The sequence below is a fragment of the Amphiprion ocellaris genome, chromosome 22, assembly GCF_022539595.1.
Source record: "Amphiprion ocellaris isolate individual 3 ecotype Okinawa chromosome 22, ASM2253959v1, whole genome shotgun sequence".
NCBI lineage: Eukaryota > Metazoa > Chordata > Actinopteri > Pomacentridae > Amphiprion > Amphiprion ocellaris.
Genome location: NC_072787.1, coordinates 22,681,242 through 22,697,758, shown reverse-complemented (window position 1 = coordinate 22,697,758; position 16,517 = coordinate 22,681,242). Strand labels below are relative to the sequence as shown.

Below are 16,517 nucleotides of genomic sequence, written 5' to 3'. Positions count from 1 at the left end.
GAGAAAACTGGACCCTACCGTCCTCTCCTGTGTTTCCAGCTAAAGTCAGACGAAGCTTTGCTGCATCAGTGAGGCAGCAGCAGAATATGTGAATGTGGACGTCAGTGAGAAGCTGTTTTACCTCCCCTCCTCTCCCCTCCCCTCCCTTCCCTCCCTCCCTCTCTCTCACTTCTGCTTTGCTTGTCAGATCCCTGCAGGATGTGTGTGTGTGTGTGTGTGTATGTGTGTGTGTGTGTGTGTGTGTGTGTGTGTGTTAACATAAAACCACTTCCTGCATTGTAAAACTGAAACAGAGGAAGAGGAGGAGCCACTGCTGGGGGCTTCCTTCCCTCGCATGCTCACAATACAATGATCACAGTATCAAAAAATGCATAAAGGAAGAGTGTGTGTGTGAATTATTCATGTTGTGGGGGACATTTGTGGAGACTCAAGTGTCGTTTGAGTTCAAAACCCAAATCCCCCTCGCGGGAATCATTACATTTTGTTGTTGACTGCTTGGTTTACGTCTCCAGGGAGTTAATCCTCCTGTTGTTCTCATTTACAGCACCAAAAAATATTGTTTCCTTGTCTGGAAAAACAATACAAAAAATCTGCAAAAAAATTCCCCAAATTTCTGAAAATTTGCAAAACCTTCAGGAAGAAAACTCCAATAATTCCTTAAAAGTTTCCATTAAAAGTTTCATTTAAAAAAAATAAATAAATAAATCCCCCAAATTTGGCAAGAAAATTCTTGGAAATATTTTCTAAAAATGAGTAAAAATCTTCCAAAAAAATCCTAAAAATATCTCAAGTGATTACATATATATCAGTAAAACTTCTAATATTTTCTTTAAGAACATTCACAAAAAATCAACCAAAATCCAGCGAAATTCGCTGGATTTTGGTTGATTTTTTGTGAATGTTCTTAAGAAACATTTTTCACATTTCTTTTTTTCCACAAAAAAATCTTCAAGATTTCCCAAAAATGTTGAAAATCAGACATCAGAAGTTTCACGGTGAAAATATATGTTTTTCCCCACATTTTCAAACTTTAAAACAGGTCAGTTTTGACCCGCAGGACGACACGAGGGTTAATGCAAGTCAATGCAAAATCTTCTGGGTGTGTTTGACTCACTTTGTCCCCTTCCGAGTCCACGTCCATGGAGCGAGGTCTGAGCTTGATGGGCTGGTCTTTGAAGATGTCACCAAAGCCAAAACCTCGAACCTAAAGGGTGGATCAAAGAGGCAAAGTGGCATTTAGGACGATTTTTAAAGGGAAAAATCCACTCAAACAATCCATGACAGGCTTAAAACACAACCCTGTAAAGTTTGTAGCTTCATTTCGTGTAAGATGAGTCATCGCTGCTGCACAATAATCGCCTTCTCCTCATACTGTTGCCAAAATATGGCTAAACACACAGATTACATTTGTCCCTGGGGTGACCTTCACCAAACATAAAACACTGGTCACACTGTTTGGTCCACGTTATGTCAGTCAAATCTGGAAGCACTGATCTGTTAGTGCACCTGGCTCACAGTGTCAACTCCAGAAAATTACCAATTTTCAAGACCTACAAGGGGCTCAGACTTTTGCTTGGATCTTTCTTAGCTGCAGATGGTCTTAATATGACCTGAAACATTGTGTAGAAACAGATGTTTTTGTCTTCGTATGTAAAAAAAAAAAAAAACAAACAAACAAAAAAAAAAAACAGCTCCAGTTTAACTCCACTCTGTTTCTGTCCACATAATTTGATTAATCACAGATTGTAGCTCCCCTGTCTTGAGGCCCTTGTCTTGTACAGACAAGAGGCTTTAATTATTTCAGTGTTGAGCTCATTTGCTGTAAAAGTTGTGTCACAGTTGGAGGCAGAACCCTCAGCTATCAGGTTCCACTTCTGTTGAACCAGCTGCTAGTTTGGTTTGAGGAGGCGGACGCTACTTTCAAGATTAGGCTTAAGACTTTCCTTTTTGATAAAGGTTAGACTTGCGGCTGCCGTAGTTGTGCCTCTATAGGTGTAGACCGCTTTGAGACTTCCCATGATGCACTGAGCACCTCTCTTCTTTCCATCTCCATGCATTTCACTGCCACCATTACAGTCTTTCTCAGTCGCTTTGGTACATTTCTCAGATCAGAATTGAAATTCTCACAACTACTTGTTCAATCTTCACATCATTGTGAAGATTGAACTTGTGCACATCAAAAAAGCAGTTTCTCATTTCTGTGAACAAGTTGCAAATGCTTTGGTACATCCATGCAAATGATTCTGTACAATTGTCTGCTGGTTCCTACATTATCAATTGCTTATGTCATGTTGATCTAAATGTTATATAATGGGTCTGTTGAATATTCTCACCCCCCACAGCATTTAGGCATCAGTTCATCCCACAAGTCTTTACATGCAAAATGGTTGAACAAGTTGTCAGAATATGTCAAGGATGTTTCTATACATTTCCATTAGACTTTTTTTTCTAAATCTGTCCTGAATTGGACTGTATTTCTGATTAATTTAATGTTATCTTCATTTAAAAAAAACTGCTTTTCTTTCAGAAATAATGACATTTCTACGTGACACCAAACTTTTGAACGGTAGTGTATCTTTGCATCTGGATCTAGACGTCTCTGAACAGCAGTTACTGGCTTCACCAAACTTCAAAATGTTTGTTTTCTTGTCCATTTGCTATCCTGTTCTCTCTCATCCTGACCAGTCGAGGCAGATGTCCACCCTCCCTGAGTCTGGTTCTGTCAGAGGCTTTTCCTTCCGGGCAAAAGAGAAGCTTTCTCAAACTGAATCCAAAAGAAACTTTGGATTTGTTGGATTTCTCTGCCTAAGTGTTGTCAGGTCTTTTCTTTGAGGTGACATATGTTGTGAATATATATATATATATATATATATATATATATATATATATATATATATATATATATATATATATATAGATATATATATATATAGATATAGATATAGATATATATATATATATATATAGATATATATATATATATATATAAAACAACAAAATATTTGTCGACCACCTGTAAAAAAATAACAAAATTTGGCTTTTCCATCATAAAATAATGGGGAAAATAAATTCACATTTGACAAGTTGGTGTCACATTGAAAATTAGGTAATCACTTATTATAAAGATTGGCATTAATTTTCTAACAGAGTAAACATTTCAGCTCTGGAGTGCTTTGTGATTTCTGAGGAAATAATCAAACTGTCATCTACAGTTGATGCCAATATAGGTCCGATGGCAGATTTGCCCTTTGAAGGTTCATTCAGCCGAGAGTGTCAAGAAATGTGAAGGACAGCATAGATTTACAGTTAAGAGGGCCACACCTACAGAATACATTTAGCACCGAATAAACACATTTGATTAAGTACCTTCTTGGGCTGGATTTCAGACCCTGTTTCTGACCGAGTGTCCGTTCCATCGCTTTCACTGCCTGGACTTTCCTTATCTTCACACAAACACAAAAGACAAGACAAATGTTAGCTTGCGGCAAAGGTAGATTTAGTAGAATGTCTCAAAACTCGCAGAAATCAATAAAAATTGTAATGAAAGCGAGATGTTTCAGATTTTTGGATTCTTTTCCCACCATCTGATTGCTGAGACTCACTGTTGCGGCTGCTGCGGAGTTCCTCCTGTGACGTGTCCAAAGACGGCGTCTCCGAGTCGATCAGGATCTCTTTGGTGAAGTTGGAGGGAAACATTCCAGTCTTCCCATTAAGAACTCCCTCCCACCAGCCCTCCTCCACCTGAACACACACAGACACACAATGCAGACAACACACTGTAACACAACGACAAATTTACATAGGTCCCTCTAGATAAATACACCGATATTCAAGATTCAGCCAAACAAACATAATCAGAAAACTACAACCATAGTGTGCACAGATTTTTTTAAAAAAGCTTTACTGCTGCTGTTTCCTAGTGTTTATTTTGCAGTATGGAAGCACATCACCACCAGAATAAAATGTAAAAAATTAAAGAAATACTAAACTCATTAGCCATGGCAATAACTCAGAATTAACAGATTAAAAACGCAGAATTAGTTGTATTTTTTTCTTACAGGTTTTATCTCATAATTTAGACTTTTTCATAATGTTGAGGGTTTTTTATCTCATTAAATAGAAGACATTGAGAAAGTCAATATATCGCACAAAAAATTGCAATTTAAAAAAAGTGTAATTAAAAAAAGATTTAGCCGTGGTTAAAATAAAGCACTAAATTAAAATAATGCTTTTAATCAAACCAATACAAAATATTTAACTATATGCCATAATGTTGACTTTGTATCACTTAAATTTAAGTTTGATGTCAGAAATTAGATTTTTTTTACCACATAATTTTTTTCTCAAGATTTTTTATGTCATAAGTCAGATTTTTGATCTCATTAAATAAAAAAAAAAATCAGAAAGTCAACTTATCCCGTAATTTTTACTTTTATCCAAACAATGCGAGTATGATTTTTTATGTCATAATATTAAAAACATAAATAAAACAAACTTTCATATGACAGTATTGTATTGTTTACATATTGCACAAGATGCTAACATTTGCACAAAGAATTCCTTTTATTTTTATTTATTTTATCTTATTTTTATTATATTCCATTTTATGACAGTTAATTTTATTTGTTATTTCAGTTGGACGAAGGGAACTCGCAAAATAAAAATCTCACAACTCAGGGTAACTGCGTGGTTTCTGCTGTGTATAAAGTTCTTGAATCTTTTTAAAAGTTACATATCTGCATGTTTTTATCTCATTAGATGAAAAAACATAAGATAAAATATTTTATGATTTTTAAATTTTTTAAAATGAGACTTAAATAAAACTTATTAAGCCAAAAAAAAAAAATTTAACGTGAATATTTTTTATGGACTTTATTTATTTTACTGGTGGAAATGGGCTTACATTCATCAGAAAGGGTCATTCCATGGCAAAAATGAAGCAAAGACGACGCAAATATGTGATGTGGAAGTACCGGGTGAACTTTTAGGAACGTGTGTCGTCATGAAGCAGCTGGCAGATGTAAAAGATGTGTTTCCGTTTTATTTCTGCTGAGGAGATGTGTCTCCTTACCTCTGCTACGACCTCGATGACGTCGCCTATTTTCAGCTCCAGCTCGTCTTCATGCTGAGGAACGTAGCTGAACGCCGCCTTGCATCTCCGTTTGCGGATTTGCTCTCCTGCAACGCACACATTCATCAACACAACACGAGCTTACATGTGACACACTGCGCTCACACACACTCCTCCATATCCAGACCTCATGGTGAGCAGGCAGGTGTTCTGTAATGATTTCATAAAAAGGCTGAAGCCCGACATGTTGACCTTTGAGGACATCTAACCAGCTCTGACACCAAACGCTCCCCTACTGGCCTTACAGTTGTTTGTCCTACACCCATTAGCCTCCTCATTACTCCTGACTCACTTCACACCAGCTGGGGCATCAAGACATGACCCTGCAGCTCCTCTTTGCCCCACAAGGTGGCACTGCTCTTCATCTTTCATTTCCATGTGCAGCCATGCAGAGTATGTGCAGAGGTGGATTAAATGTATAAAATTCAAAGCCCTGGTTCTAATAAATGTGGTCACTTTGCATCTCTGTATGCTCACTTTGTGTTTTGTTGTAGTGAGTTTGCACTTCTTTACAGTCGTTTTCTTATAATTCTTCTGCCATTTTGCGCTTGTTTCATGTCTTTTTGAGGTTCCATTTCTTTGTAGTTTTAATTCACTGCAGTCATTCTTCTGTTTTTCTATTCACTTTGCATCTTTTCATGGTTCTGTTAAGCATCTTTGCAGTCATTTAGTATCTCTTTGTGGTCTGTTTTTAGTCATTTTGTCATGTTTTTGTGGTCGTTTTTGCAACTCTGTGGGTGTTTTATGAGTCTTGGCGATCATTTTGTATCTCTGTGGCTGTTTTATGTCTCTTTTTGTCACTTGTCTTCTCTTTGAGGTTGCTTTGCAGCTCTTCAAAGTGGTTTTATGTCTATGTAGCCACTTTTCACCTCTGTGTGTTCATTTTGCATTTCATTGTGCTTCTTTTGCATCTCCTTGTGGCTGCTTTGTGTCTCTTCGTAGTCATTTTTTATTTCATTGTGGTTGTTTTGCACTTGTTTGTGGTTATTTAATGTCTCTTTGTAGCTGTTTTTCATTTCTTTGTGGTAGTTTTGCACATCTTTGCAGCTGTTTTATGTCTCTGTTGTCATTTTGCGTATATTTGCGGTTATTTTATGTCTTTTTGTAATTTGTTTTTCTTGTCTTTGTGGTAGTTTTGCATCTCTTTGTGGTTGTTTTCTGTCTCTGTTGTCATTTTTGTGTACCTTTGTAGTCATTTTGCAAGTCTTTGTGTCTGTTTTATGTGTCTTTGCAATCATGCTATATCTCTCTGTTGCTGCTTTATGTCTCTTTGTAGGTGTTTGTTCTGCATTTTCTCGCATTTGCTTTCTGTCTCTTTGTGGTCTTCTTGCATATTTTTGTGGCTGCTTTGCATTTTTTTTTGCAATCATTTTGCTTGTCTTTGTGGTCATTTCACATCTCTTTAAAATGACTTGATTAACTGCCAAAAACGAAGCGTTTACTGTCACTTAGTCCACAGGCTGAGCTCATTAAGGACTGTTAAGTAATCCACACTAATAGATCAACTATCTCACCTTCTGCCTCTGGTTTAGAGGCACCAGGCCACACCTCTGATCATGTGTATACAGTGAATGTATGTGGATACATGTTCACAGCTGAATGGTGCTTGACCCAAATCCTTCCTCACACTAATAGGATCATTGTTTCAACCTGAAGACTTAAAGCTGCGATGGCTGCAGTCTACGAACGTCTGAGACTGTGAGTGACGCAGTGACGGAGCCGAGTACCTTTCCTTCCTGGTCGTACGCCGGGATCGGACACGGGGCTGGCTCTGCCGTTGGACAGGTCGGATCTGATCATGCTGGCCTGTCCTCCATCCCTCTTCCCCTCTTTCTTTATCTCCTACAGAGAGAGGCACAGGAAGTCAGTGGAGGAGGAGGAGGTGAGGAGGGACGGCGAGAAAACTGGAAGGTTCAGGTGAGAAGACGTCAGCTACAGAAACAAATAAGGTGAGAATGAGTCAAGGCAGGAATAAAAGAGCTTTCTGTAAATGTCTGGTTTATTCAGTGTTAATGAATAACGGGTTACATTCCTGTTGGAACACCAATATGATGAAACGAAATGAAAGGTTAATCCCATTTGTCGGCAATTTAGCTGAAAAAGATCCACCTTATAATGTCTAAATGTCACATTTATTTTTAGAATAATTCGTCTTTTAGAGTGCTGCTTGACTCAAATAAAACGATAAAAGCTAAAAATGATGCTGTAACGCTCAATTAACCTAAACAATCACAGTTTTACACACAAAAAATTACTTAAATATGTCAACATCACCACAAGAACAGACTATGACAACACAATGGATGTCAGAAAATTTTAAAAAATACACCAAATTCTCACTGTTTTATTTAATAATATTTCCTCTCTGGACTAAAACTAAATATAAAAGAGATAAACATCTCCTAAAATATTGTTTTTTTTCCTCATAAAACATGAGAAATCAAAATGTTTACTTATTGTTAAAAAATTAAGTTTGACTTTTTGATCAAAATAAAGGACAAAATCTTTGAATTTTTAATTTTTATCTCAAATTATGGGATAAGTTTGACTCAATATGAATATGTTCTTTACTGTACATTCTCACCACAACAGTAATGTTACATTCATGAACATAGTGACAAAAGCAACTTTTTACTGCCTAGATTTATAAAACTAAATATACAAGAGACAAAGATCTCTTAAAATATTCTTGTCTTATTTCATAAGGTAAAAAATATATGAGAAAATCCAAATTTCAAAGTTTGAAAATGTGGGAAAAAAAAATAAAAATTCACAAACTTCTGATGTCCACATTTGCAACATTTTTGGGAAATCTTTGAACATTTTTTGGTGAAAAAAAAGAAATGCTAAAAAAATGTTTCTGAAGAACATTCACAAAAAAATCAACCAAAATCCAGTGAATTTCTCTGGATTTTGGTTGATTTTTATGTGAATGTTCTTAAGAAAATATTAGAAGTTTTACTGATATTTATGGACTCACTTTAGATATTTTTAGGATTTCTTTGGAAGATTTTTACTCATTTTTAGAATATATTTACAAGAATTTTCTTGCCAAATTTGGGGGATTTAAAAAAAAAAAAAACTTTTAAGGGGAACTTTTAAGGAATTATTGGAACTTTCTTCCTGAAGGTTTTGCAAATTTTCAGAAATTTAGGAAATTTTTTGCAGAATTTTGGGATTTTTTTCAGACAAGGAAACAATATTTTTTGGTGCCTGTAAATGAAGACAACAGGAGGGTGAAAGTTCCCACATCCAGACTCAGAAACAGAGGCGACTGAGCCTTTGGTCTGTGGAATCGCTTAACTGTTCAAATTAGAACCACTCGGTCTCCTGACACCTTTAAGTGCCTACTGAAGACACATATGTACTCTCTGGCTTTTAATTTTAGCTGAGCGCTGACACTTTGACATTGTTTGTCTTGCCTGTATATTTCCTCACAGAATATGTCTTGTTTCTATTTTGAACTGTGAAGCACTTTGGTCAACTTTGGCTGTTGACTTGACTAAGGGTTAATTAAGCGGGAAATCATATTTTTTAGACGCAAACCATGATTAAAATATGTCTAAATATGAGTCATTTCTGCAAAATGAAGGAAAGCAATTGACTATATGATGTTATGTGCTATGCAGCAAGCTTGATTATGCATTCGAATGCAAATCATCTACGTCAAACTCTATTTGTGGCTCTGCTGCAGCTGTGGAGCAGCAGCAGTATCAGCAGTGACCCCGACTGTTCACCAGCAGAGCACCGGCTAAAGCTCGTGAAGCTTCGGACAAACAAACACAGAAAACCTGCAGCCTGTTTCTGTGTCCCTGTGACTTTCACGCTCACGAGGAATCACAAGACGGCCTGCGAAAGCGATCGAGGCGCAAACAGCGCGACGGAAGAACCGACAAGCGGGCACGACAAACGGCGAGACGCACGAACCTCCGTGCACAGAGATCCAGGGGAAAAACCAGACGTGACGCTTCACGTCTCCCCACCACATTCATCATGACACCGTTTCATAAGGCCGGGCCTGTGGCGAACGCAGCCCAGCGAGGCAGACGGGCCACTCTGACTCAGAGTCCGAGCCCTGGGACTCACTGGGGTTGTGGCGTGAAAGCCTTAATGAGCCTCCCAGATCCAAAAATATCAACAAGAGGAGACGTTTCCTTGACGACAGCTCAACCTCATTTCAGGCCATTTTGGGAGCTGCAAAGGTCTTGGAAATAAAACCGAGGTCAGATTGATTTTTTAACCCTCGTGTCGTCCTGCGGGGCAAAATTGACCCGTTTTAAAGTTTGAAAATGTGGGGGAAAAAAAGTATTTTCACAGTGAAACCTCTGATGTCCACATTTTCAACATTTTTGGGAAATCTTTGAACATTTTTTGGTGGAAAAAAGAAATGTTTAAAATGCTTCTTAAGAACATTTACAAAAAAATCAACCAAAATCCAGCGAAATTCGCTGGATTTTGGTTGATTTTTTTTTGGGAATGTTCTTAAAAGAATATTAGAAGTTTTACTGATATATATGCAATCAAATCACTATAGACATTTTTAGGATTTTTTTGGAAGATTTTTACTCATTTTTTGAAAATATGTACAAGAATTTTCTTGCCAAATTTGGGGGATTTTTTTTTTTTTAAATGAAACTTTTAAGGGAAACTTTTAAAGAATTATTGGAATTTTCTTCCTGAAAGTTTTGCAAATTTTCAGAAATTTGGGGATTTTTTTTTTTTTTTGCTGAATTTATCGATTTTTTTCAGACAAAGACACAATATTTTTTGGTGCCCGTAAATGAGGACAGCAGGAGGGTTAAGCAAAAATGCATCTTCCTTCTCAGAATAAACCACATATCTGGCACTGAGCCGTGAAAAGATTCAACCTCCTCACAGCTAAGAGGTCAATTAAAACCTGACGTGTGGCTTTTCTCCCCACAAGATTAAAAAAAAGCGCAGAAATTGATTTATTTTTCCTCAAGAACAAGACGTGTTTCGTGCTTATTTCTTTGCAGTCATCGCCTTACATGACTCCTGGTTGCTGGGGTCGCATCAAACTGCCAACTTTGCCTCACATTTGGTGTTAAACAGGCTAATGCAGCGTTAATGTAAGCCACAGAAGCAGATATTGATTCTGCAGGCAGAGAGTCGGCTTCAGCTCTGCAAAAACACCATTTCAAAACCTAGACCCACAGACTGACTGCTGAACACTTTTAAGTCGGAGACACTGCACAAGCCAACCTACGCACAAACCCACAGTGGCCATTTGTTAGCCTACAGTTTCCTCTTTTTCTTTTTTTTTTATGAGTAATGAACGAGGAACGCAGTATTTACAGCTGTTTGGCTGCACGGAACATAAATTGTTGACCTCTTAACACCCACATTTTATAGTATTTTCACATAGTTGGCAAATGGAAATGCTTGTAACAGAGGAACTTTACAGCCAAAATGCATGTATGAGGCTTCATTTGAAAGACAACATGTTTTAGTTTCTGGAAATGTGCTTGTTTAACCTGAACTACATCAGTTCAAACGCAGCTCAGCAAAGCTTTTTTTTGTGTGCCTCTGCAAAAAGTCATATTTGAATAACAGTAAGTCGGTCTATGCAAATCACTGCATACCTTCTGCATGTTATGAGCCAAAACTGAATGAAATCTCAGACCTCCAGGCCTGACATTATGGGAGCTATGGGACTTTCTGCAGAATGAGCTCAACAGAAATGTGGAGACAAAAACCTTTATCGTTTATATCTTCGAACTGGCTTAGACAGATGGCTCTCGTGAGATAAAAATATATGTTTTTTTTTAAAATGAAATGATGAATAAATCTGGAAATGAAGCAAAAAGCTCCTGTTCTTTGAGGCCTTTGTTCCTACTTGGACTGCGTTCATGCTCGACTGCAGTTCCTCCTGTGGGGATGTTGGAGGTAACCCAGAGTTAAAGGAAACCCAGCAGAAAAGAGAAGAGGAAGACGACGTGATTCATCATATCTGAACAGGAAACACCTGCATTATGTACACTGCCTCGGTGGGGTTGTGTGTCTTTAACGGGCAAAAAACAGCCTGAGAAGCAGCTATGTGGTTTACACTGCGCTGCTTTACCGCTAACTATTGCTCTGTGCGTGCCCTATCAACAGACCCCACGACCTTTTCTACTCACAGATAACGCAGAACAATGCAGTGAAGCAGCTAACACGCACCGACTCGGGCATATTGGTCCTCGAAACACTGCGATGCACAGCGGAGAGAAACGAGGAACAGAGAAACCGAGCTGATGCTTGTAAAAAAACATAAAAAATCATTGTGAAATGCAGAGCGGAACAGTGACGCAAAATATTAATTCCCCTCTTTTCATACACTCCGTCCTTATTGCTCAACTCTGCTTACATTCACATACAGTTGCTTCAGAAAGTATTCAACCTAACCTTCACCTTTTTCACTCGTGTTGAAGATTTTAATTTTAACGAATAAAATTGCTACTTTTTCCACATCATTTTACACTCAATAAGATTTTTTTTTAAAAAAATTTTTTTTTTACAATCTTTCTTAAACCAAAATCAAAACCTCTCCTTTACAACAGCATTCAAATCCTTAATTACATACTTTGCTTAACTAACCTTTAAAGTCCTCTCACACCTGGTTTTGGGTGCATGTCCCCTTTTCCCTCTTTAATTGTACAAAATTTAAAGGTCCCATATTCCATTTTTATTGCGTTTTGTATATTTTGAAGCCTTGAAGGTGTAAAATCAAAGCTGTGAGAATATTAAGACGCTTACTACTGCCACTCCACCACTCGTCCTCGATCAGATGGCCGGAATTTTACTCTGTTTCCAATTAGAAACTGGGAAACCAACAGTCGTCCGGCCAAAAAAATTTGCTGCTGCTGCTTCCAAGTGAGCCTCTCATTCAGCCTGAGCAGCTGGTGTACACTTTGGCAGGTTTATTTGCTTGCTTAAGCTGCTTCTGCTAAAATGCTTGAGCTATGAGCAAAGTTTACCAAATGTTGTGATGTTGGTTGCAAGAGTGAACACAAGAGTCTTCATGCACTCCCAGCATCGGTATGTAAGTATGAAATTGAGAGTAAAGGCCATTAGGACTACACTTCAGAGCGACTGCTGATTTTTTTAACCACAACTTTGCCTGACAAACTCACCAAACGCATCAGTTAAAAACAAGAGCTGTGCTGTGAATTCTGCCATATTTCATGTCAAAAGATTGCTGGGAGAGAAAGCTAAAAAGCGAGAGAAAGTCCTAGTGTCACGCAGTCAATCGCAGATGCAGAGAGAGTTTTCTTCCTGAAGGGGGCGTGGAAAACAGCATTTAAGGCTACAGACACTCAAACAACCCATTTACAGCAGGACTAAAACCAGCGGTTATACAGTCATGGTGAAATTAACCATGTTTAAAGTGTTTTTATACATTCTGGGGATGTTGGACTTTCATTGGTGAAAAGGAGGAGCAATATGGCACCTTTTAAAAAATAATCTTTAATATTTTCACAAGTTGTTGGTGTGTTATAAACATTTTTATTGGAGATTTGAAAAAGCAGCTTGACTAAAATAAGAGCTGAAATTAATAATTTTAGCCATGTTTCTAAACAAAAATGGCAAACATTTTTCATATATGAAATATACTACAATTGTATGAACAGCTGCTTATACTAAAGTTTTGAACTGTTAGTCAGACACAACTAGATATCTGAAGATGTCAGCTGAGCTCTGTAAACTATGCTCAAAACACTGGATTAATTAGCAATCAGTGTTTCCCTAATTTAAATGTACATTTATGGTAATTTTCTTAATAAAAACACCGAAAAAATGACTACTCCAGCTTGGTCTTAGCTCTCTCAGACACACCCAGTGACTTAGATTTCTAAAGCACAAGACGTTAACCTTCACTCCCAAAGAATGTCCTGTCAGATCAGCACATGTGACTCTGATTTGCAATATCTGCTTGTCTAATGAGCAGCAGTCACATGGCTACAACACTTCCCATAAACAGGATATCCTCCACCTCTGCTAAGGGTCTGTGTGGACGCTCATGAGGAAACCAGACACTTCAGGCTCCTTCTTTTCTTGGAAGGAAAGTGAGCGGTGCTAATTAGCAGATTAATCAGTCGATAAAAAATACAATTAGCAACAGCTTCCACAATTGAGTCGCTGCTTAAACTTTTTTTTTTATGTATTTGCAGCTTCTGACCATCTTTGGCCTAAAAAAAGCAACCAAGACAACATTCAGTAGGTTAAAAGGTCATGAAAAAAATCAAATAATCTTAGCAGCCACTTCTTTTGAGAAACAGCAGTAGAAATGAGCTCAACAGAATTTGACATATACAGAAAATATATGTAAAATATGCGGTTTCTGAAATAACTCAGTGTTTCGCTTGTGAATGCTGTGGTTTTTAGATAGATCACGTATAACTCGATGGTTGAGCAGCTAATTACGGATATAGCCTGCCAGTGGCTCATGAAATCTAAAGGTACCGTTGCTTTGCCAAATCACTCAACCGATTGCATTAACAGTGTCAGGATGGAATTCACAGCGTTTTAGCCTGAGCTGACCCCTAACAAACACATCTGTAGTGACGAATGACAATCTCAGGCCTTTATCTGTCCCGGTTGTCGCCAGCGGTGACGGTGCTGGAGGGGTGCTGCCTGCATACCATCGCTTCCCGTCACCTCTTCAACCTGCGTGTCCACATCCCCCACTTCCTACGTGCACACATTCATCGACAACGCAAGGCTTAATGTCACTGATTCCCATAACTGCAGTCTTGTGACAGAGCAGTCTGGTATTACTGCATTACTCACAGCCTCCCTCTGTCTCTCTCTCTCTCTCTCTCTCTCTCTCACACACCACAACATCCAGGCAAAAGGCTTCATGAGGCCCATTGTCCGGCGCTCTGACGGCAAATGAGAGCGGTGGCGGTCGGTCAGCACAAATGAAGCCTAACTGCACAGCCTGAACAGCCTCACAATAGATGGACTTTTATACTGTTGTAAAAATGTGTCCTGTTGTGCCCTTGGCCTGCGGCACTTTTCTACTTCCTCTTATTAGACAGTGAACAAGAGACTTCCCTTTACATACCACCACAAACATGTCGTTTTACCACCTTACATATCAAAAGCTTCTTTTGGGGGACTTCTCAAGTTTCAGCTCCAGTGTGAGCAGGTTTACATCAGTACAGGAAGAACTATGTGGAAAACAACTCTGGACATTCAGTTCAAGATAAAATACTAGGTACAACTATAGAATCTCAAGTCTCAGCTCTAAATTGAGCAGGTTTACATTGGTACAGGAAGAACTGTGTGGAAAATACAACTCAACACTAACTCATCTAATCTTCTGCATGCTGTACTACATACAGTCTGGACATTCAGTTCAAAATAAAATACTTGGTACAACAATAGAATGTCAAGTCTCGGCTCCAATTTGAGCAGGTTTACATCAGTACAGGAAGAATTGTGCAGAAAATATAACTCTTAACATAGTCTAACCCATCCAATCTTCTACATACGAGCAGTTCTTCAAACAGTTCCTTAAAGAACCCCTACAAGTGCCTGTTTAACCATCAAAAAATAATTTCTTTATACACCATAAATGGGATTTTACAAGAATAAGCTCTTTAAGGACACATTTTCAAAGTTCCTTGTGAACTTGACAACCATTTATGTAATATTCAAACAATCAAGTCAAATGTAAGAATCTGCAGCATTTCAGGGTCGTCCTTTATAACACATTTAATATGATTTCTAGACCGTTGGTGAGACAGAATGACAAATTACAAGATGCCAGCTTGGGATTTGGGAAAATGTGATGAGCATTTCTCACTGTCTCCTGGTGTTTTATAGGTGCCTCTTCAGTTGCAGTTCTAATTGTATGCTGTTACCTACTGACAAATACCATAAACGGAGCTCCAAAAAACTCTTTAAGACCCGTTTTCCAGATAGTTCCTAGTGGATGCAGCCGGTTCTATTTTGATCATAGGACCTGATAATCCTTTGGGTAACTTTCAGGCAAAAACGAGTTAATTAAATGCAAGAATTAGCAGCATTTTTTGGGTCCCTTCCATAATAATACATTTAAAATTTTGGGTTCTGAACTGTTGGTCAGACAGAACAACATATTACAAGATGCTCACTTTGGAATTGGGAATCATGAAGGCCATTTTCCTGACATTTTATTGACCAAATGATTAATTAGTTAATATAGAAAATAATCTGCAGGTTAATAGATAAAAATACTCATTAGCTGCAATTCTAACTGTATGCTATTACCTGCCCCCAACCTGCTATTAAGAACCTTGTGTAGGCTGAGGAACCACAGGAAGTGTGTGACAAACCATCCCTAATACAGAGGTTCTTTGGAAGGGCCTTCTGAAGAACTGTTTGAGTCCCATTGTTTTCTCAGAGTACATCTGTACCTGATCTAAGACACCAGCAGACCAGAAGAAGAAAAGCCCAGAGATTTAATAGAAACTGGGCGTTCATAGATGCACTACAAACACTTGATCTATCACAAAAAGGACACGTAAACTATTCTGACAGTTGTTGTCTCAGTCAATGAACGGTTTCTTCAAACAATTATATCTTCAAATTGCCTGTTTTGTCTGAACAGTGGTCAGAAACTAAGCCTCTTTAAGACATAGAACACACACCATTGCTGCTTCATTAATCTGGTAAAGTGATGACATTCTGCATCACTTTGTTAATGTTCCGCATCATCTCACACATTCTCAAGCAAGTAATTGATGCAATACTTCTATTACTTTTAGAATTCCATGTATTTGCAACACTGGCTTTATTTGACATGAAACACTTGCTTCTTAGGTGTCTTACAACGCTTTTTAAAAAAGAAAATCCTTTTATCCTTTAAAAATGTTCTACTTGTCACTGTTAATTAATATAAACCAAACATCTCCTTGCATGTGAAAACCTACTTTGCAATAAAACGGATTCATTGATTTTGAACAGTGACAGAGAGCCACAATACACATATCTATCATTTATCAAGCATAAAACCGCACTAATAAACCAAAGACTAAATTCAGATCTGCTTTGTAACAAACGAAGTACACTGTGTGACGTCGTTACATCCAGACCAATCCTGTCTCCACGTCAGGAGTAATTTACATTTTTAAGTAATTAATAAAGTTAATTCTGTAGTTTCATGTGCAAAAATCCAACTTTGCCACTTTGGAGATGCTCATATGGATCCTGTTGTCTGTGTGAAACTCCAAAGAACCACTCCTACGAATAGCTGGAGCAATGCGATGCTTGTGTGTAACTATCCGTTGATGCATGCAGTTCAGACTCATGGCGTGTTAACAGGAATGTTACTCGGCCCAACCTTGTCAGATTGCAACTCTTTAGTAAAAGGTGCTTATTTAGACATGAAGCCGACACT

General features: G+C 38.0%; 1 protein-coding gene across 3 annotated transcripts in view; it reads right to left on the bottom strand.

Annotated features, from left to right (window-relative positions):
- Positions 1–16,517, bottom strand: part of sh3kbp1 (SH3-domain kinase binding protein 1) — a 52,015-nt gene that overhangs the window by 20,974 nt on the left and 14,524 nt on the right. For all 3 annotated transcript variants that reach the window (XM_035949367.2, XM_035949368.2, XM_035949366.2), the window contains exons 3-7: positions 6,859–6,973; positions 5,072–5,178; positions 3,603–3,741; positions 3,367–3,443; positions 1,115–1,204 (exon numbers count right to left, since the gene is read on the bottom strand). In XM_035949367.2, the coding sequence (XP_035805260.2) occupies positions 1,115–1,204; positions 3,367–3,443; positions 3,603–3,741; positions 5,072–5,178; positions 6,859–6,973 (528 nt within the window). The remainder of the gene's footprint in view (positions 1–1,114; positions 1,205–3,366; positions 3,444–3,602; positions 3,742–5,071; positions 5,179–6,858; positions 6,974–16,517) is intronic.